The 22,247-nt window shown below is 50.4% G+C and overlaps 1 protein-coding gene across 3 annotated transcripts in view; it reads left to right on the top strand.

The window, feature by feature from the left end:
• SRRM4 (serine/arginine repetitive matrix 4) overlaps nucleotides 1-21,357 on the top strand; it is a 50,757-nt gene extending 29,400 nt beyond the window's left edge. For 2 of the 3 annotated variants that reach the window (XM_069795292.1, XM_069795290.1), the window contains 7 exons: nucleotides 460-558; nucleotides 1,543-1,705; nucleotides 10,222-10,559; nucleotides 12,180-12,398; nucleotides 12,655-12,765; nucleotides 14,416-14,562; nucleotides 15,191-21,357. In XM_069795292.1, the coding sequence (XP_069651393.1) occupies nucleotides 460-558; nucleotides 1,543-1,705; nucleotides 10,222-10,559; nucleotides 12,180-12,398; nucleotides 12,655-12,765; nucleotides 14,416-14,562; nucleotides 15,191-15,455 (1,342 nt within the window). In that variant the 3' untranslated portion in view covers nucleotides 15,456-21,357. The remainder of the gene's footprint in view (nucleotides 1-459; nucleotides 559-1,542; nucleotides 1,706-10,221; nucleotides 10,560-12,179; nucleotides 12,399-12,654; nucleotides 12,766-14,415; nucleotides 14,563-15,190) is intronic. The other variant, XM_069795291.1, reaches the window with a different exon arrangement.
• The last annotated feature ends 890 nt before the right edge of the window (nucleotides 21,358-22,247 follow it).

Below are 22,247 nucleotides of genomic sequence, written 5' to 3'. Positions count from 1 at the left end.
CGCTCCCCCAAATGGGGCTTAGCAGTGGGAAGGTCCCAGGCTGTTTCCTGGCTGTCTTAGGGTAGGCTGCAGGATGAAGGGCAACCAGATGAGCAGGCAAGCACATAGCTCTTTAAAGTCTTGAAAGCAGGAAGGATTGGTGCTGTCTGCTGCACTCCTGCATGCTAGTCCATAGATCTTCCCCCAGCAGGCTACAGAGCCAACCTAATAGCTTGTAGTTAAAATGCTAGCATAGATCTCGGTAAGATGGCTTGCCTTAAATGTCAGTGTAGCTACGAGGGGATGGAGAATTTCTCATGCCTCGGTGTCCTGCATGATGTTTCATACACCAATCCCTTTGGTTTAAAACGCAGATCTCCTTTCTGATTTGAATGTTACTGACTTCAGCCTCCAGCTGCTGGCTCTTGCATCCCCCCAGTCTGCTAGTCTAACTGTGGTTTTCCTCTCTGTTTCTTAAAGCTCTCGTGGGCGCACCCGGAAATCTCATCGCCATCGCCACCGCCACTGCCACTCTCGCTCAGAGAGCTCCGACTCCCATTCCCCCAGCTGCCGAAGCAGGTAACGTCACCGATCCCTGAGCTGAGTGTCCTGCAACACTTCCCGGTGGGCTCACAGATGTGATTGCAATAGCCTGTGTGACCCACAAACTCTGTGCAGAACCACATCCCATTCTGGTAGCAGCTATGCCACATACTGGGGGTTGAGCTTCTTGTGGTGTTGACTGTGGAAGGGTTTTGCCTCAAGGAGCAGTGGCTGCAGCTTTTCAGTCTGACAGTCTCTTCTAATCCCCACGGCCGATGATCAGCCCATGACAGCTGATTCCAGCTTAGTCTCCCTTCCTCAGCCCAAGGGCTCTGTACTGCTGATGTCCCAGGAAACTCTTAAACATGGTCTTAGCAATGGAAATATATTTGCCCGTGGCAATCTATAGCCACTGTGTTTGACCTGATTAAAATCTCTGTCCTGTGGATGACAGATGCATCCTGGGGCCAGCTAAGTGGATGCTGGTGCTAGACCCGGCATCACTGCAATAGCAAGTTGCATAGTTTATACACATTGTGAGTTCATGTTTCACGTTTTCTGAAAGCACTTGAACACACCACCCCCATGCTCCCACTTCATTCCTCCTAACTACTGGGAATTTTCTTATGAAAACCCAGTGATCAGTAGGGGGAGGAATGCAGTCAGTAATTGGAGGGGTGTTCATGCAAGAGCAGAGTGTGTCTTCTCTTGGAAGTGTATTACAATAGGGACATTCACATGTGTGTGAAAGCATGGTTTGCCTTGAGCCACCATAAAATCATGAACTGGAGCTGAAATTTGAGGTTAGGGTCCAAAGCCTGGATGCAAAATCTTTTTAAAAAAGTAGAAAAGAAAAACAGCCCTTTTCTCTCCACCACGACTCCACAGAGCAGTCATGTGGAAGACCTTCTCCCACACGCAATGGCCTAGCACAGAGCTGCTGAGGGTTTGTATGGAGCTGGTAATGGGCACTACTGCAATACCGAGGAATAACGGTTTGACTGTTCATGTCTTCTGGAGGCACAGAGCCAGGTCTCGGGAGGAAGGGCGTAAAACACGGCGAAGACACTCCCGGCACCATTCAAGGATCGCGGCAAAGCGAAGCTCCTCTGCAGAGGTTCAGGCCAGCCAAAAAGCCAACCAAACCCTCCCGCTCTACAGCTTCCTGTCTCCTAAGGAAGTAGTAAGTATTACACACTGTGCTGCTTTGCTTGAACTAGCCACAGGAATCTGGGCAAGAAATCTGATATGAAATTTTTATAACTCAATTATAGCAATGTTAGACAAAGTTGGTTAAAACTGTATTATTTATTAATGGTGCTGTTCTCCAATGTATTTCAAGTCATTCCTTCCTTCAGCACTTTCGCACCGAGGGTTGGGCTGGAGAGGGGAAAAATTTGCAAAGGCTCTAGCCTATGAATAATGAATTGAGGACATTTAACAAAAAAAAGTGGCCTCCAGCAATGATATTTTACAGGGAAGTATTTGTTATGCAGTCTTTGCTCAGCTGGATGTGAACTTAATTCACTGGTCTTCATGTCCAAAAGTTTAGTCCTTCAGGGGAAGAAAGGGAATCAAATATATATAAAAGAAACATTTACATTTAATGAGTTGGTGATTATTGGCAGGGGATGTTTTCTGACTATCAGGATCCTTCTACGATCACTGTTGCTCTGGACTGACAAGCCCAGGGGCCAAATTCAGAACTTATGAGCAGCTCTCATTGATGCTAATGGGAACTGCATGTGCAGCCGAGGGTAAAATCAGGCTCAGTGCCTTGGGATGTTTTTCCATATACATGGAAAGAGATGATATAATACATGCCTTAGAATTGGGGGAGCAAGAGATGAAGAGACATATTAGATACAGATCGATATGAAGTCTTCCTTTTCCATGGCATGTTTCCCCTTTGTTCCTGGTAGCTGCAAAGCAGAGGTGTGATACTCTTTGATTGTGGTGTTAGTATCTGATAGGCATTCTGGAGAGATGAATTGCTACATAGGACTCAACGTAGTGCAGAATCTGGTACTCGTGTGTGGATGTGTAATGTTAGAGGTGTCTTGAGTACAGAGTCCTCCAAGCCCCAAAGTGGTATATAATGGGGAACTGATTTTCTCCTTTAGGCCCAGACATCATTGGAAATAGCTCAGCCATACACATTAGCTACATCAGATATGAGACAGATAGTGCCAGCAAGAGGAGAGACTTTATCCGCTCACCCGCACAGACAGCATTCCCATCAAAATACACAGAGATTATACGTGGGTACAGACAGGCACAAGCTGTCTCTCAACATTATAGATATGCATATTTGCTCTCGCTATATACATCTGCTGAGTGTGTAGTGCACATACAAGTCATTGCTTATAAACCCATATAAGGTAGAGCGAATAGCAGAACCTGCACACCACACTTAGATGCGTGTGTGTGCGCACATGCAAAGAAAGAATAACAAGGTACAAAGCTTTTATTGCCATGAGCCTGGGGTGTTGCCCTCTGTCAACTTTGAAGGCAGGAATGAGTCAAGAGCTCCTCCCAAAAAACAACCAGCCAAAGACTGCATCATGTCACCAGGGTTTTTTTGATTCAAGCTGCATATTTTACATAAATGTTTTCAAGTCTAAGCCTGGTTTTTAATTGGTACTAGGTTTCCTCTCTCTGTAGCCAGGCTCCCTGAGTCCTGTGAGGCCGACTGCCAGCTGTTCTGTTCCCTGAGCAAGAGTAAACTCTAATTTAAAATTGTAAAACCTTTAAAATGAGCTAAACTCAAGCATGCTCCACTCCCCTTTCCACTTGAATCACTTGGAGTAAATGAGCACACAAGCTGCGGGGCAGGGAAAATCAGAGCTTTATAGTTACAGATGCAAGGGATGGATGCAAAGTAAAAGTCATCAGGCCCCTGCTGCATTCTTTCTAGTAAGGGTTAATAACACAGGCAAATATTTCAATGACAAAAAGGCATCAGTGCTTTTACTAAGCAACCCACTAGTGTCCTTTTGTTCCCAAAAAGAAGTATGCTCTCTTGGGGCATCATTCAAGAGCACATTTAAGCACTTGTTTAAATTGAAGCCCCTGGTTAAGTGCTGCCCCTGAAATTTTTCTGAATAAGGTCATTAAATATCATGTACTCAAAACTGGCAAGAGAAAAATGGAATGGGAACTTTTAGTCCCATTTATTAATGACTATACGCAACTCTTTGATGCCTCTCCTTTTTGTGAGTTAAATGGTTGCTCTATAAATAAACTTAGTTCTGTCAGAATCTACTTTGAGAGCAGCCTGGATGTGTTATGAAATGAAAACTTGCTCTTGCAGAAAATGTTGATCACATGTCAAAAATAAATTACTGGAAAAGAAAAGATTTTGTGGAAAATTCCAGAATTGGGATTCAAAAATGCTATGTTTCTGTCCTCTGTGGGGGTTGGTGTGCCACACTCCCTACCCTTCCCTCTGGCCTGGGCTTCCAAACCAAACCATCCTTACCTGAGGAGATGCATTGTCATATCTCCAAAGGAAAGGGATTGTCCAGGGAGGATCCCAATGCGCAGAAAAGACCCAGAGAGACAATACACAAACTCCCATCAGGTAATGCTATAGCACTTCCAAATCAAAGATCTTGCTTTTTAAGCCAATTTTTATTCTATATTCTTTTTCTTCTGAAAATTTGAAGCATTTTGTGGTAAATTCTGCCATCCCCCCTCCCTGGATTGTTTTCCTTCCTTTCTACTGGAACAGCCACAATTTCGAACTAGGTCTACCTGTAATTTATGAGGGATAAAGCATACAAAATAATGCCCTGCCCGTGCATCTACCTTGCTCCTTCTTTCCCTCTTGCCTTTATGCATAAGTTGATGCACACACACGTACAGAAACACCCCAAAATTCCCTGCTACTTTTCTTTTTGGCAGTGAATTTCTAAGCTTCTCCCTCTCGCTCGCACTTTAATCCCATGCAGCTGCAATAGCCACCTACTGAGAACAGGATTGTGGGTCTGTGCCTCAGCATGCAGAGAAACTGTGGGTAATATGCAGCATCTATTTTTGAACAGAATACCCCTAACCTGCTGCAGACACTTTATTCCATACTGACACAGATGTATTACATGCCACTGTGCTTTCAGTTGAGCAATGCAATATAAATACCTGCAGGGTACAAATCTAATTGCCTTTGTTGTACCTGATGAAGATAACTACACGCTGCATACGCTTTCCTTGCCAGCTCCTTTTCTTCCACTGACACTCATTTACGATGTCACAAATTAACACAGGCTTGAGCCAGATTTTCAGTGAGGCTCAGTGGGGTACAGTTGTTCCAAATGATGCTGTTTGTCTTTGTGCTCATGTGTCTGCAGAAAGGTAGAAGTGGTGAAATGCTGTGCAGGGGCTGGGACAGTGTGTGCAGGAGAGCTCAGGAAACTTTATAGCAGACCTGCATATTGGCTTGCTGTTGCTCTCTGTTTTCTAGCCTGGGTTTTGGTTTATGTAGGAAAACCTATTCTTTTAACTGTTAGGCAGCATGTTTCTGACAACAAACAGGGCCCTTGAAGAGCAGAAAGGCAAAGCCTTCCATAAATATGAAAGTTGTTCTGGTTTTGCTTTTCCTTTTCTCCCCTCCCAGCCAGGAGACTGAGGTTACCCTCTGGGTATTGCCTGGTAAATTCGCAGCTCAGTGCTGGGACCACAGGGAGGCCAGCAGCCTGGGGTGAAGGAGGGATGCCTGCAGCCATTGAAGGGCTGTGCTGTACACCAGGTACCAAAGGAGGTGGTGGAAGGCAAACCCTTGTTCCAAAGTAGTGCCAGCCTGGCCTGCATCACGCCATACTGGCTGTACCCCAGCAGGCTGAAAAATTCTTTGCAAAGGAACAAACTTTTGCCTGGCATTCTCTGGAATTTACCCCCAGCAATGGATCTGTGAGCCAGGCTGTTCAGCAGTGTTGCTGTCCAGCCCCAAATAACCCAAGCTCTGACCTTGCAGGGGCAGTTGTGTCATTGCCTCCATGCTCCTGGACTTAGCTTAGCCCTTGTGGTAGAGAAAGCCTCACCCTGAAGTCTCCATCTAGCAAAAAAAAAAACCCCAAACAACAAACCAAAGTATTTTCCACTCAATATTCCTTGAGTCAGGGATTCATAATTGTGCAAAAGGGGATTATATTGTATTCCTATAGCACTGCTATATTTTGTACTCCCTTAATAAGAGGTTGGCTTTCCAGCTGGGGCAAACTGCCAGCAGAGGTGAGCCCATTTCCCCTGGGTGAAGGCCTCCCCCCAGTCCCCTGCTCTGGAAGATGGAGGTACCCCAGAGCAGGCACAGAGCCTCTTTCCCCTGAGTAGCCCCTCTCAGCAGGTGCTGCTCCCTGCGCCGGCGGCTCATCAGCAGATGTCTGCTGGGCCCTTGCTGAGAGCAAGGCTCGCTGGGGTCATTGACGCAAGTTTTTTATTCCTTTCATTATTACAATGCACAGAAAAAGAGACAAAGGGAGACATTATGCACCTCTGAAAAAGAAATTAACTCCACTTTGAAGCGAGTTGCCAAACAAGAGAAAAAAGACCCAAGAAAGAAATTTATATCACTGTAAGTGAGGCTGTGCCATGCTGCTTGTTGATGGGTCTCAGTCCCCTTATGGCTGAGAAAATGTATAGCCATCTCTCGCCTCAGGGCTGTTTGCAGCACAGTAAATGAACTTGTTCACTTTAATTGGAAGACGAGTAGTGATTGTATTTTTGTAACCTATCAGACTGCACTGTCTCTTGGTCTAGGATCACACTTAAAATTACAGTCTGGAGTATGACTGAGGGCCTCATTTCTAATCCCCCTTCATCTTGATTAAATAATGATTTGAAACAAAAAAATCCAATACATAGATATCTTGGGTTCCCTTGAGGGCAGCAGTAGGTCCCCTGCTGAATGCTGGAGGAAGCAAAGTTCACCAAGATTATTTAATTACTTATTAGAGAGGGGAAAAAAATCCAAGTGTTCACATAGAGAAAATTAGATTCATGAAAGAGCAGACTCTTTTAAGACATCCTAGAAAAATAAAAAGCCATTAGAATTCAATTGAGCTCTGCACAGTGTTTTCAGATGTGGTGCTCATTTCCATCTTGTGTGGCGGGCGTGCCCTTCAGAAGCAGTAGAATGGGACCAGAAGCAAAGCCAAGGTCATCAGATGAGGGATTTGTCCAAGCAGACAGGCAAGTCGAGCACCTTGAGACTTGTCTTGGCTCTTGCCACAGGACAGAAATCTCTCCTGGAGCTTGAAGGAAGCTACTGGCTATAGCCTGGTGCCCTGAGGTGGTGGGACTGGGAAGCTGCTGTGTTCCCCCCCAGCACAGCCCAGCCAGACCCTCCAGCCCTCACAAGGACTATGGGCTCCATATTTCACTGATATCCAGATGTTGCCTCTTCCCAGAGTGCTGCTACCACAGATGTTGAGCTACAGAGGAGCTTGTTGATCTCCAGGGCATTTGACAGATTTTGTGATGTGCTAACAACAGTTGCTACTTTGAAGGTAGACTTCACTGAAGGCAAAGCAAAAGCATGCACCCCAGGTCCCAGTGGCAGTCTTAAAAGCTCTTTTAGAAATGCCAAGAAACTGCTGTATTTCTTGGCAGAAATAAAGGCCTTTTGGTTTAGACTGGGAGGAAACAGAAGCAAAGTGTTTGCGTGTGCAATGCTGGGGTCACTGTCCCTCAGAGCAGCCCTGTGCCTGCTCCAGGCCTTTCTTACCTTTGTAGCCAGGGAGTACCTCACATGGTGGTTTATGTCTGTAAAGGAAAGGTGGTCTAAAGCTGGTTGTCTCTTGGTTAGGGTTCAGATCTAATGCAAACCATAACCCACCTTTTAAAAAAAGTACCTGGTGCCATTTTTGAAAGCACAATCCTGTATCTTCTGGGATGTGGCTGGGGAGAGCGCAGTGGTTCATAGCAAGGGGGCCAGCTCTCTCGGGATTCTGGATGTGGCATCGGGGTTTCACAAAGAATTGGTGAAAAACAGAGCTGGATAGCTGGCTCTTTTATGCTCCTTTGACATTCCAATTTCTACTGGAGCAAACAAGGACTGGTAGGAAAGTGCTAGAGCTGAGAAGTAGCAAGGAGCAGTACCAGATGCTGAAATGAGGACTTGCAATGTGTGTCTCCACCCATTCCTAGTTGGGAATATTTGGGAGACGTTTCTGCTCTGTGCAGGGCTTCTATGTTGAAGGTGCAAGTTAGCTAGTGAAGAAAGATCACTTAATTTCCCATGTCTGCTGCTGGGGCTCCTGATGCCTCTAAGTTAGGACTGAGTATGGCTTAGAAGTTAGTGTGGGAGTGGGGGAGTCCCCAGCTCCAGCTCCAGTATGGATTTGCTGGGATGAACTAATTCCTGTCCCTCTGTCCCTTATCCAAGAAGCAGTAATGCCTCCCTCTCTGGCAACATAGGAAGTACTTGGAGATCCTCCAACTCCAGGTGTTTTCAGAGCATGAGGATGTTGTGGGCAGTCATCCTTCCATGGACTGTGTCCTGAGAGCTGCTCTGTGCGTTGGCAGATCTAGTCTGGTTTCAGTCGCTGCTGGTTCAGCACATGCATCTGAGTCTGCCGTCCCAGTTAGCACCTCTTGAACTAGGTTTCCCCCCCCCAGGGACACAGATCAGATGCCACAGGCAGAAGGGTGGATGTGAAGGCACCATCTGATGGGATGAAGGAGCTCCATGTAAAAAGTGACAAAGACTGGGTCTGTAGCCCCTCTGTGGATGAGAAAGAGCTGGGTCCCTGCGCCAGCCAGTCCAGGGCTAAGCTCTCCAAAGGGACTGGCCCTGTCCCTACTGTGTGACAGCTGATCCAGGTCTCCTCTGCTCCCTGAGATATTACCAACATTGCAATGTGGTTTTCTTGGCTCAGAATACTGCAGATTTGTAAAGGCATGGCCCAGGTCCCCAGTGTGGAGAGCATGGCATAGAGGGAGGGCATTGTGTGCCCCACAGCGTGACATGAGGACATGTGCAGGTGTTTGAGGAAGCATGGCTTGCTGGGAACGTGTTGGAGGACTATCCTGAGTGGGGGGAACCAGAACTATGTGTCCACACTCTAAGGACCAGACCTTATGGGTGGGAATGAGGAGAGCAGAGCATCTGAGTGAAAGAGGAGGAGGCCATATGAGAGTGCAGATGTTCTGGGTCCACATTTGGCCCTAATTCTCACCCCATTGCAAGAGCAGAGGTTAGCACTAATATAGCCTCACTCACAGGGCCAGTACATTCCTGGACTGGCTCAGGTAAAGGCCGGTGGAGTTAAAACTGAACGATAAAATACTCAAACGATGTAAATCCCCTTGGTGATGCTCAGGGTCCCAGGCAACAGCCCTGCCCAGGGCAGCCTGTGTGGGTTTGGGGTCCTTGCTGACCCCGTTGCATTCAGCAACCCACCAAAACCTGGCCAGGGTATGGCTGAATCCCCAAGCAGAGGCTGGCAGGAGCAGGGCTGTTGTCCCCTTCCCCATAGGTCTCCAGTGCAGCACGGGGGGGGGATATTTTTCCCCCTTGACTTTATTTTTTTACCACTTCCCTCACTTGAGTTCCCTTTGTCACTTCCATGAAACCCAAGGGGATTTAGTGCAAGCTGCAACTTTTCAGCACAAGCAATCAGCCTCCAGGAACGGGCTAACCAGCCTAATTTAAAGCAGAAGGAAACAAAAATGAATAATAAGTGAGACAAGCAAGCAGACAAAAAGCAGTCATGACATTTGCATAGAGGAGGCGAGCGAACAGTTGGCAGTGTGGATTGAAGAGAGGGTTTATGTTTTTTTCATGTAATTTGAGACTCTAATGATGGACTTATGTTGCCCGCTCTTCCTTTTTTCTTACACCTTACCTACTAAAGGAGGAGTTCTTGATGGGTAAGTGGATGCTATCCGCAAGACACCAGGGAATTTATTAGAGGTCACTCGAGCGCATTAGCTATATCTTCTTCAGGGGGAAAAAAGCACACAAAGAAGTATCTGTATACTTTTTATTTCCAGAGGGATTTTTCTTTTTTCCCCTGCCCCTTCCTTTTTTCTTTTTTCCTTTTTTTTTTTTTAGTTTCAAAGTGATAAGCTTGTTTATTTGCCAGTTTTTACTTTGTACAGAAGCCCTTAATTTGATTTGATTTGATTTTTCTTTGCTTATTTTAGTGACATTCATTCAGCCTCTTTATTAAGGAAGCTTAAAAAATTCACTCATTTAAGATTTTGTTTCATTTTTGTTTTCTTTCCAAGGATTATGTAGGGTTTTTATGTGTATATACCCATTTCTTTTTTTTTTTTTTTCCTCCCCCTCTTTAAGGCTAAATAAGGGCTTTGTCCTCTGTTATACCTTTTTTATTTAGTTAGTTATTTTAATTCTTTGGTTGCCCGTTTACTTTGTTGAACTCTTTTGTTTAACATGAATTGCATGCTGATACTCTTTGCATGATCTCTAAATCTTCCCGTTATCATAGCAGGGGGAAAAGAAGTTTCTTCTTACTGTGGATTTCTTTCAGGGATATGTGCTTTTGTTTTCTTCTCCTCTTTCTTCTTTTTTTCTTTCTTTCTTTCTTTCTTACTTTGTTTCTTTCCTTTCCTTTTGTTTCAGTGCATCATGATGGTAAAATTTCTGGGTTTATTTAAAAAACAAAAAAGCAAAGTAAAACCAAAAACCACCACCCCCAAAACCGTTCAAACAATGCCAAATGGCTTTTTTGCTTTCAGATCTCTCAGTCAGGGTCTTCTGCTGACCTCTTTACCAAAACAGACAGCCCGCCTGGCAACCTAGCCAGCCAGAACGGAGAGTATCATGAATATGACTCAGGAAACGATACTTCCTCCCCTCCCTCCACTCAAACGAGCTCATCCAGGTCAAAGGACAGCCAGGAGAAAAGAAGTCTAGTCCATGATGGCTTTGGCCATGCCTTCTCGTCCGGGAAGCCCAAACTGGCCAACAGCGATAACAGCTCTGATTCAGGAAATTCCTTCACCAGTTGCTTTTCCCAGACCAAGGGAACAGCTTTGGAAAATCTGTCTCCAGATGCCCAGGGACAAGACCGAAGGTCAGTGATTACCAGTAGCTGCTTCTGGCAGCCAAATACCTGGTACGTTGTTGCTCTGTATCTCCTGCCTGCTCGCCAGTTGCAGTGGTGAGCTGGCAGGGAGGTTTTTGTGGTCTGGAGGCAGTTAGATATAAATCAGACCCACGGTCTTGCCAGTCTGGAGTCCAGAACCCAGCAATGACCAATACTGTTGCCTGAGGAGGAAGATGAAAACGCAGCCATCACACCCTTGGCATTGCCTGTGCCGGCTCTTCTGGTGTTAATGTGGCTAATGCAGGGTTTGGCCCTGGGTCGAGCTGTGTCTTGAACACATCCCTGCTCAGCTGGACGTGACCATGTCAAAGAAAATTGTCGCTGGCCCTTCTGGGCAAAATCTAAAAGGTGCATCGGGGGTTGCCGTGCTAACTCTTCCCCTCTGCTTACTGAGGGGAAGGGAAGTGGGGTTCATCTCCACCAAAACCATTACAGGCTGTTCTTTCACCTGTCCAATGAGGCAAATCCAGCCTGCCCCTTCCTAGCTCATTCAGGACTGGTGCTGGGTGACAAGATGGCATCTCCTACAGATGGGGGACACAGGAAGGGACAAGTACCTCGCTGGCTGCAGCATAACACAGCAGCAGCTCTGTGCGCTGGGGCCATGGGGCATCAGGGTCGGGGGCAGGAATCAAACCACCATCTGGTCCCACAGGTCATCATCAGGAGAGGGGAGCAGATCCTCACCTGTCACCGCCTCCCATTCCTGGGGGTTTGCCAGGTGATGTTAGGGGTGAAGGCACTGAAGCACAGTGGCTGGTACCCAAGGCTATGCTCGGTCAGTGGTGTTAGGGAGCTCTTCCAGCTCAGGCCCTTGGGTCTTAAAGGCTGAAAGTCAGAGCCAGGATGTGGTCTCGGGGGGGGAGCACTGAATGGGAGAGGAGAGGGAGCCAGGGGAATTGGTGTTAGGAAGAACAAGCCCTCAATTTTCATTCAGAGGGTAAAATTTTAGGGCTGTATATACTTTTCACAATGTGACTCAGTGGGATAACTCTGCCTTCACATGGGTGGAGCTGGGACTGCAGCTGGCCCTGGCTGTTGGAAGGCTGCCTCGCTGCTGGGCTCTAACCCCAGTTCATACCCAGGGCACTTCTGGAACTGGAGGAATTCACGCAGCCCTGTCCAAAGGCAACAGGACATACCCTCTCAGTGCCTGCTCATGCTGCTCCACAGCCAGGCTGGAGCACAGGCGCTTGCCCTGCCATGCTCTGGCTTTCCCTTGCTCTAGCATGTCTCACCTCACTCCCTCCCCAGGATCTGCACCACTCGCTGGCTTGACGCAGGCTCAGCCAACCAGACGCCTCTGGTGTGTTGGGCATGGGGCAGAAGAGCTGCCCCTCATGCCACCAGAGACCTCTTCCACAGCCCTTCCCTGGCATAGCCTGGAGGGTGAGCTCTTGGGCTCTGACCCACACGCACGGGGTCTCCTGCAACAGCAGCCTGGGGAGCCGGGAGGTCTTTTTTTATCCCCAGCTGGGGAATGGGAGAATGGGAGTATTTGTTGGCTGGAGCGTGGTGCTCCCCTCAGGCAGGGACCAGTCCCAGTTCAGCCACAGCTTCAATGACTGTCCAAATATATGTTCACAGAGGGTGCCTGTCCTTGTGTCTCAGCTGTTCGGAGGAGAAGCAAAACTTCCTCCCATCCCCAACCCACAGCTCCCTGCTGAGGCCATGCTCCCGCAGTGAGTCGTACACCAGCACCGGCAGATCATCCCCTGGCTCCAGTCGCTCCAGCCGCTCCCGCTCCTCACACCACAAGGCCTCTCCCAGGTACTCCCGAAGCAGGTCCTGCTCTTCAGAAAAGAGGTAAGACCAGCTAAAACGGCTGTCTGTGACCCTGGGCAATGTCTAACTCTTGCAGGCTGGCAGGCTCCTTTCAGGGGGAGGTGTAAGAGTTTGGGGGGTGCCTAAGGACCCACATGGCTTGGGGTGAACTGGCCGCACAGAGCTGAGCCGAGACACTGAAATGTGGGGCATCTCTTCCCAGCCAGATTCAGAGGCGTCTGGAATAGCCTCACCTTCCAGTATCTTTAACTCTTTTATGGTTCTTGCCTATCCCCAGGTCTTCTTCAAGTTCCCCCAGCTATTCCTCCAAATCCTGCAAAAAAAGTCCTGGGAGCAGGAGTTCAAGGCCTCGTCGGAGCCCCAGTTACTCCCGCTACAGCCCTAGCAGGTACAGGTGTCTCTTCATGTATCTGCTGCCTCATGCTGTCTCACTGCCTCCATTACTTGTTTGGACTCCAGCACACTTGCTGGCTCCTGCCAGCCCCAAACTGCTCTCTCAGCTTCCTCACTGGGTACTTTAGTCCTCAGATCTGTGGTGAGGGAGCAGGGGGACATGGAGTAAGGCATATGGCAGTATGTTCTGTTGGCCCTCAGTCCGGTGGAAATTTCATTTATTGCCCCAGAACTGGTGCTGGTTGCAGAGGGAAGAGCCCAGAGATGAGCCTTTCACTTTCTGTGGGAAAAGTGGATTTTCTATAGCCAAGGACTGCCCTGCGTTGATTCAGGGCAAGTTCACACAAAGCACTTTTGGGGCTAGGTTGCTGGGAAGGAGACCTGGTTTAACCCTGGCTTTGAACCATCATGGTATCTCACACTCAGAGCGTATGGCAGGTGAAGTGGCTGTTCCTCCACTCTCAGCCCTCACAGGGGACATGCCATGCAGCTGAGAGTGCACAGATGGCTGCTTGGCGGTGTTTGCCAGGGCCTCATGCAAATGGGAGATGCCTTGTAGGAAAACTCAGGGAGCGTCCCTCTCTATCGTGCTGGTGTAAATGATGGGCAAACCATTAGGCTCCGCTTGGGTCTGCCCACAGCTTTCATCACCTGAGGAGCCTGCACCAGCCAGCAGCCCCTGCAGCAGGGCTGCAGCCCTTGTCAGAGGGGGATCTTACTGCAGTAGGGAAAGACTCTGCTTTTCAGAGTTGTGGCTCTGCCAAAGAGTTGTCAGGCCCTCAGAAGTGCCCCTGCTGCATGGGCAGATGCCAGGTACCCTCATGCTGGCACTCACACAGCCTTGCAGAGGGAAACACAGTCCAGGCAACTCTACACCTTCTGCACCCCATAGAAAGCATACATCTCATGGCTCAGCCCTAGAGATGCCTTTGGGCAGGTTTTTCTGGTAACACCTCTGCTGCTGTGAACATTTTTCACCCTTAAAATGTTACATTCCCAGGGTCTGACTCTTGCAGGCTGTGACAATTCCTGTACTGGCGTAGGAGAACATTCCCTGTGTGCAAGGATCAGGCCCTTGACCTGCAACATGTCACTTTGCAGATGTCATTGAGCAGGGTGTATGAAATCAGCCACACTCCATGGAAAGGCCTGTGCTGACGCGTATGGGAATTTAACAAAAGACAAAACCATAGCAACACCGGCACTCCTTCTGGTGAGCTGTGCAGAGCTGCACAGCCCTGCAGGGATACGGGGGGCCCTCGTGGGGCCTGCTGGCAGGCTGGTTCTCTCCTGCTTCTGCAGCATGGCCAGCAAGAGCAATTTTAGTACAGCTAAATACAGAGTGCATCCACAGGCACAGGTACACGGAAAGCCATCTTAGTTTGGCAGCGCAGGGCCAGCAGGAGACTCTGCTGAAACCTCCAGTCACAATTAGTGGGTGTCCATCTGTCCAGCCAGATGAGTGTCTCTTTGTCCAGCTGAGCGTGCACAGGGCTGATGCCACCAGAGCACTTTGCTTAGAGTGGTCCCTTTTGGAGCTGAGTGTACTCCGCTCATCCATGCCTTCATGGGTCATTGCCTCCACGTCCCAAACCCGCCCCACAAAAACCCAGCAGTGACAGTTTCCAATCTGTGCCTTCCCCAGAGACCGTGAGCGAGAGCACAAGTATGGCTCCAGTGAGAAGGAGTCACACAAGGAGCGTGACCGGCAGCGGCGGCGGCGGTCCTATTCACCCCTGAGGAAGCGCAGGAGAGACTCTCCCAGCCACCTCGAAGCGCGACGCATCACGAGGTAAGGGGATGCAGTCCCATCGTTTGGAGACAGGCTCAGCTGGCACTCCCCAGGGGTACGGTACATGGACTGTCCTTGGGTCCCAGCCCTCGCCAGCCGAGGTGTCTCCAACAGGAGACCGGTTTCCCTGAGCCTGATCAGCAGGCCCTTCCACACCTCCTAGAGCTTGGGAATTTCCAGCTACAGGCAGAGGGACGATGGGGGGTGGGGTGTCTCATTTACAACAGCTGAAGAAAAAAGGCGGATGAAGTCAGAACAGGGACTCAACTGCCAGGTGCCAGGAGCATCCCACTATGGGCTTTTTGTTTCACCCTCTCTCCTGTGGCAGATGTCCCACACTGCAGAGAGAGTCAACTATTGACTCTAACCTTCACACTGAGGGCTCTTTGGACAACATCAAGCAGAGCCCAGCCTCAGACTTAGTGCTTGGGACATTCCCCAGGGCTGCGGGGGTGGGTGGTTTGAATCCCAAGGCCTGTCAGCTACCTGATCTCTTCCTTTTTTTCTTTTACACGAACACAGCCGCATTTTGGGGGAGTGTTGTGCAGCATAAACAGTGCTTTTTGGAGATTTTGGCAGTAAATCCATCCTTGAGTTGGCAGTAACCCATGTCTCTCTGTCCCCACAGTGCCCGCAAACGCCCCATCCCCTACTACCGTCCCAGTCCCTCCTCCTCCAGCAGCGCCAGCAGCTATTCCTCCTGGTACAGCAGCTTTAGCCGCTCCCCAAGCCGAAGCCGGAGCTACTCCAGCTACCGGACGAGCCGGAGCCGAAGCTGGAGCAGCAGCAGTGCCGAGGGCAGGAGCCGCAGCCGGAGTTCAGGCCCCAGGAGCAGCCGCAGCAGGAGCAGGAGCTATGACTCAGGAGGCAGCTCCGACAGCCTGCGTCGTTAGGGAGTGCCACCGACGGTTCACGTGCCGGCGTCACCTCCAGATTCCTGGCATTCTCCGCTTCCTTCCCACCTACCTGGCCATCGATAGCAATCATCCCTGATACTGATGTGGTGGCAGAGCCAGGTCCCCCTTCCTCGGTTCGGAGTAAGAGCCTTTGTGCACCCAGTGCAGCCCCTTTGCCACCTTGCGGAGTGGGTGGATCAGTCCCAGCTCCCCTGGCCAGGGCTGGAAGAAGGGTCAGTGCTTTACAGAGGGTCTGTGGCGACAGATCTGCTCCATCCTCCCCGACGTCCCCCCGTCTCCCCATCTCTGCTGCTCTCCAAAGCATTACCAGCTGGTCCAAAGGAAAGTATTCAGCTCCTTGCTCTTCTGCCAAACCAGGAACCAGCAAATTAATTTCTGTTGGAGGGAGAGACCCAGTTAGGGAGGAATTTGCTGGGAAGCTTTGGTGATGAGTAGGGGTGACATGTCCCCATAAAGGCAAATATCAGGTCCCTTGGGTCTCTCCTCCAGAGTTTCTGCCCACTCTGCAGCAGGCCTTTTCCATGAGAGAATATTTATTTATTGCCAGTCAGCCAGTCCCTGCTACAAATAGAAGGCTAGAAATCCCTCCTGACGTAATTCCTGGGGAAAAAAAGGCCATTCCCTCTCTTTCTCCTGCCCTTTCCTACCAGGTACGCATCATCTTTCACAGGGTTGTTTTATCCCCCTCCAGCACTGTGACTTGCTTGCAAACAAACTGCTGAGGTCTGAAGCAGACGTGGGGCCGATGGGGTACAAGGGAGAAGGGAGCTGCTGTTACACTGTGCTCCGAGGGCCAGGCCATGGTGTGGGAGACAGGGGTCATGGGGTTCCCTTCTCAGAGGAACCTTCTTGCAGTTTGGGTTTAAGTTTTTCTAAAGGGAGCCTTGCCCTTGGAGTGCAATTCTGGTGGGCCTGTTAAGGAGATATGGAGATAGCCTAGCTGTGGGGTGTAGTGACAGCACACAGGGTTAAAAGGGCATTGCATGAGCCAGGGGACCCCAATTCCTCTTCCTTATAACAGGCAGCAATTCTAAGCCATGCTGGGAGGATTTCAGGAAATCATTTCTCCTTGAGACCCTCAGGCTCCCCGGAGGCAGGATTAGCAGCCACAGCAGCCCTGTCGCAGGGCCAGTGCAGGGTTGCAGCGGGATGCGCTCACACCCCAGTTTGTTGCTGGGGGGGACAGAGCAGTGCAGGGGGACAGAAAGGGCCCCCTGCTAATTGCCTGTTTTTCCAAGGAGCCGCAGGCAGCAGCAGGAGGGCCCTGCCTGCCTGGGCGGCCCTGGGCCCTGGGGTTTTGTCTCCCTGCCAGGCCTGCCAGTCCAGCTGCCTGCGCAATTACTGTGTTTTGCAGGGTAACAAAGGCTTCTCCCAGCACAGGCTGAGCTGGTGCTGAGGAGTTTCTTTCTCTTACAACACCTGGGTGCTCTAGAGACGCTAATTTGGGCTTAAGACTTCCCTCCCTCCCTTTTTCCATCCCCTCCCCTTCCATCCTGCATGATTATTAACGAGTTTGGGCTTAATGAGTCAAGGAGGTGTGTCATTTAAGTGTCACAGAAAAGGGCTAAGTGGAGCCAGCATCTGCTGGAGGAGGAGAGGGGGTAGAAAGAAATGCAACTCCCCCCCCAGCTAAAGAGTTACCTACAGCCCCCCAGTCCCGCTGGCAGCAGGTAAAGGGGCAAAGTTGCAGGTGGAGGAAGGCCAAGTGCCATGTGGTGCTCTGGTGGAGCTGGCTGACTGCCTTAGCAAGCATATAAACCTATTATCTGTTGCAAAGTACAGCAGCGTGGGGTATCCCTTTTTCCCAGTATCCTTGCTACTGCTGGTCCCCCTTGTCCTGTGCCTTCAACCCCCAAAGCCCCCCTTTTGTCCAGTCCCTCATCCCCTGCCTTGGTCCCTGCAGGTAATTTGAGGATGAGGGTGGTGGAGGGAGAGAGCTGGGCACTGGTATGGTCAGTGGCTTGGTGGGGACATGTGTCCATCTCCTGGGAGGCCACTTTCTAGGACCAGGAAAAGCATTCCTGGTAGGGCTGAGCAAACGCTCTAGGGCTGTGGTTGAGGGATCAAAGACGGGATGTTCTTGCAGTGGGGTGACGCTGCCTACCCTCCTGCGCTGGCCCTGACAGCGGCCCCTTGGCCATCTTCTGTAGTGAGCTCCCTTCTCCTAAAGGGCTGAAAACCTCATGCTTCTTCCCCAAAGAGTCTCTCCCAGTTTGACGCTGAAACACCCCGTCCTTCTGCTCCCCGGGAAGATCCAAAGGCAGTGATGGGAGCCCAAACCCCAGGTCTACCAGTGTTTCAAGAGTAGCCTCGTGCCCCTTAACACCCCCTAACACGCACGTGCATCTGTAACAAGGAAGCAGCGAGCCAGGAGGTCAAAAACTAGGGAAGAAAAGTAGAGGGGCTTTGTGCAACTGGTGTAAATATCAAACACAACACTGACTTGAGTTCCTTGTGGCTGGGGACGCGTGATCGAAGCACCACATCAGGGTCAGCAGCACCCACCGACTGTGGGACAGATGACTCCGAGGGTTGCGTGGGGCTGGCAGCAGCTCTCGTACCCATCCGGCTGATCTGTGCTTCAAGGACTGCCTCCGCTTGTACAGTCCATGGCAGCTAAATGCTCCTGGGGTTTCCCAAGCAGACTTACGTTGGAGTAAACCTCTTAAATTATTTATTTATTTATTTATTATTATTATATTTTTAATTGTATGTCAGAATGGATGCAGGAGGTCACCATTACCAGTATTTATTTATTTTTTTTAATTTTTTTTAACAGTAAGTTATTTTTGGATCTATGTGTTTGTTTGAATGTATCCATGCCACTGTTCTCATGTAAAGACTTACAGCGCTGGCCCCCTCTCATTGAGGTGGCTGGAGGTCACTCCTGCTGCCAATGTGTCCCTTTGTCTGCACTCTCCGGAGCAGGGTGGAGAGCGTGTGACAGACAGAGGGATGCAGGGCAGAGCTGTTTATCTGTTTTCATGTTAAAAGGTAGGGTTTCTCATTAGATTTGTGCAGGAACGCGATGGATGTGACCACAGGAACGGGTCTAGGACCTCACGGAGGTGACGGCAAGGGTCTGCTCGCTGGCCGGCTGAGTGACGGGGTGTTTGCAGTGCTGCAAGGGGAAGTCTCGCCCCGGTCCGTGCTCACGCCGGCTGGGTGCCAGCTGGCTGCCACCGCTGTTTCCTTTGGCTCCACAGCCAGCGCACAATGCGAAACCGAGCTGCTCTGCACAGGCACCGCTGGTTTTCCTGGGAGGATGCCGTCGCTAGGACTCCCCTGCCATGTTTATCACTGCACAATGACCCACCCATGGAAAAACTAAAGAAATGAGACCGTGAGAGAGTGATCCATGGTGAAGATGCTTGCAAAATCCAGCCTCTGGTGACAGGACCTAACCAATTCTGTGTGTGTATGTGTACGTATATGTGCGTGTATATGTGCATATACATAGGAGTTTCCCTCAGTGGTGGTATTTATTTTTTAACTTATTTAAGATTTTTAGTACAACCTGGAACGTCACTCTCCCTGTCAGTGGACGACTGGGTTTTCTGTCAGTTTGCGTAAAGCTCATGAGCTTTTCTGTCTCTGTGCCTTTTGCCAGCACTTTTTTTTTTTTTTAAATGTTGTTTTGCTCATTCATTGCTTTTACGGATTTTTGTTCTGCATCCAGCATCTCAGATTGCTGCTGGCGCTCTCTGCAAAGAGCAGCGTTCACCTGGTGGAAAGGCAACTCGGTCATTTTGGTGTTGGTGAATCACTGCTTGCCTGCAGCCAGCAGCACGAGGGATGCCCAGGCCCGGCTGCAGCCTCAAGGCTTCAGGAAAATATCTCGGCCATTTTTTGGAGGCCCTATCTCAGAGGGGTTTGCTTTCCTCAAGCACAGAGGCTCTTTCTCACCCACGATTTTGTTTCCATCCTGCAAATGCCCCAGTTGCCCTTCCCCGGCAGAGCACGTGTCGCAGCACCCGCTCCCAAATGTCCCCCTGACCCCAGAGTCATGCTGTTGGCTCTCCCCGCTCCCTGGACCTGCCTTGGCTCTGGGTTTGTCACACTGAGCGAGGCTTGTCCCACCTCTCCCAACCCCAAGGCTGGAGCCAGGCTCCAGAAAACCCAAGACAATCTCTGCAGGTTTGCTGGAAAGCAAAGATAAGGGATATTTCAAAACGCTGTTGTGTTCGTTCTTTTCTTCATGGGTTACAGCACTCAGTTGAGCTTTGCTTTATGTTGACTGCAACTTTTCTCAATGTTTTTGTTGTTTGGGGGGACTGAATTTGTACCAAACTTGTCTGCAACAGCCAATCACTGTTATTTTGCTATGCATTGTACATATATTGAACAGGCTGAGAGGACTTAGCCTCTATTTAATATTTATTTCTTCTATTTATTGAGCATAAATTTATAAAAAGCTATTTGGGTCTTGCCATAGGGTCCATGAAGGTAGGAGCCTTTGAGGTGTTGCCATATACACTGGAGAGAGGTTATCAGAGAGGTGAATTACTGAGGCTGTCACCTGCTGGCATGGAGGCATCTGGCAGATAAATTGGGCTCGTTTGTAGCTCAACCACCAGTGATTTAGGGAGGAACCTCATTTAGATGGAGATGAGCCAGGCAGGGGGAAAATACTCCATCTTCTTGGGCCAGCTTCTATTGAGAAATCACAACCCCCTGGAAAGGTGCTGGGCGTTCAGAGGTGACAGGCCAGCTGTGGCGGAGGAATAACCCTGCTCTTCCTCCTCCACGCCGCATAGGGCTGCTTGGATCGCCAAAGATCCCTGGAGATCTCTGATGTCCCACCACTGACCCCCTCTTGGCTCTCTGGGTTATTGGGGGAAGGGGGTCTTGTCGCCCTTTCATCGATGTGAGGATGGGGATAGGGTTGAAGTGACTTGCCGTGGTATCTACCAGGAAGCAAGGATGTCCACCCAGCCCCATCCTGAGACACTTGTCCTCACGCCATGTCCTACTTTTCCCCCTTCCTTGAGCTTTGTACCAGAACCAGTAGCTTTGCCCGGATGTGAGCTTGGGAAAGGTGGCCAGGACAGGAGTAGGGAGGTCTCTCCTGTCGTCTCCAGCACGAGCTGGAGCTTGCTGCAAGCATCCCTCCCCTAGCTTTGAAAAAAGCATGGGATGTGCTAAAAATCACAGCCTGCCCCAGCGTCACTCCACCAACGCTGCAGCCGTTGTCCTCTTCACCCGAGTGGGAGGCGTTCATGGTCTGTGGGCAGAGCTGCCTTGGGCTGGCCGAGGGTGGATGTGGCTCTGTCGTCACCAGGCGAGTGCCCAGCGCTGGGTTATTCCCGTGGAGCTGGCCAGGAGCTGCAGGGCACTCAGCCTTGGGCTATCAGGATATTTGAGAACGAGGCAGATTCAGGTGCCTAAGTGAAGACTTTGCCCTTTAGTGTCCCGTGGGGTTTTATTACCTCTGTATTAGAGAATAAATCATTCTCGTGACTTTTGCTGCTACCTGGAAGTTTGCACATGACCGGGAGTGTCTCCGAAGCACTGGTACGTCCGCTCTTGTGGCAACAGCTTCATGGTCAAGCATCCTGACTTTTGGGCTATTGCCTAGAGAACAACACCCTGAACCTCACCAGCCCCAGGGCAGCTCTCTGCCTTCAAAACCCAGGGAATGAGAAGATTTAGAACAAAAGCCAAGACGTAAGAAAAGCCGCGAGGGAAACGGTGTCTCTGTTTTCTCGCCTGTTGGTCGATTCCTTACCAAATGACGCTGGCGCATCTGTTCATTTGACTTCGTTGTAAAACTCCCTTTGCTCTCCATTGAAATGCATACTGTATTCTTTAGTCTTCCTGGGGTATTTGAGTTGTTAGCCTGGTTAGAAAAAGGGTTCCAATAAAGGTTCAGACAGTATTTCCTTCTCATCGCAGCCCTGTTTGTCATGTTCCTTTTGGATCCAACTGCGCTCGGTGGGATATTTTGGGTGGTTTCAGCTGCTCCGCATGTGCCTCCGCTCCCAGCTGCCGCGGACTGGCTGCTCGGGGCACTGGCTGAAGGAAAAAAAGTTGTGGGCTAGTATTTCTGGCAGCTCTCCCTTCCCTGCTGGGTCAGGCTTTCGCTGCCCTTTGCCAGGCACTTTGGGTCCTCCTGCCCCGTTCAGGCGCTGGTAGCCCAAGCCCGAAATGCAGCTGGAGGTCACCGTTTGGGCTCGCCGGTGCTCTCCTTGGCACCGTCCCCTTCCCTGCCTGCACAGCCCTCGCTCCAAGCCCCGCACGGTGCTCCCACGCCGCAGGGTCCCACCGCGGTCACGTTCTCGGCGGGAGCCAGGGTGTTCCCCCGTGAGCGACGGGGCGGTGGGGACTCTCCAGCACCCCAGATGATGCCAGTTACCCTGGGGTGCTCCCCTGGACTGGCTGGAAGTCCCACAGGGGAGCAGTAGCACTGGACCAGGTCCCTATGCTGTTCCCAGTAGGGCTCGGATGGGCACCCAGCAAGGGTCCGGCCGCAGCACGGACAAATCCTGGGGACACGGGGCAGTGTCCCCAGGTCACTCGGAGGGGCAGGGAGGCTGTGAGGCCGCTTTGCTCCCCCCAGAGCTGATGTCGTGGGGCTAGCTCGGCAGCGGGAGGCAGCTGGGAGATTTGGAGTGACAACAGGAGCTAAATTGGGATGGCCCAGAGAGGGCGAGAGCCGGCAGGAGTGTGACTAATTGGGATAAACAAGGCGACAGGGAGGATTCCTGACAGGGGAGGGAGGATGGCCCAGAGCTACGCGGGGAAACGTGGGACTGGAGATGTTGGGAG

Source organism: Haliaeetus albicilla, chromosome 10 (genome assembly GCF_947461875.1).
Source record: "Haliaeetus albicilla chromosome 10, bHalAlb1.1, whole genome shotgun sequence".
In the NCBI taxonomy this organism is placed as follows: Eukaryota; Metazoa; Chordata; class Aves; order Accipitriformes; family Accipitridae; genus Haliaeetus; species Haliaeetus albicilla.
This window is presented reverse-complemented; position numbering and strand designations above follow the sequence as displayed.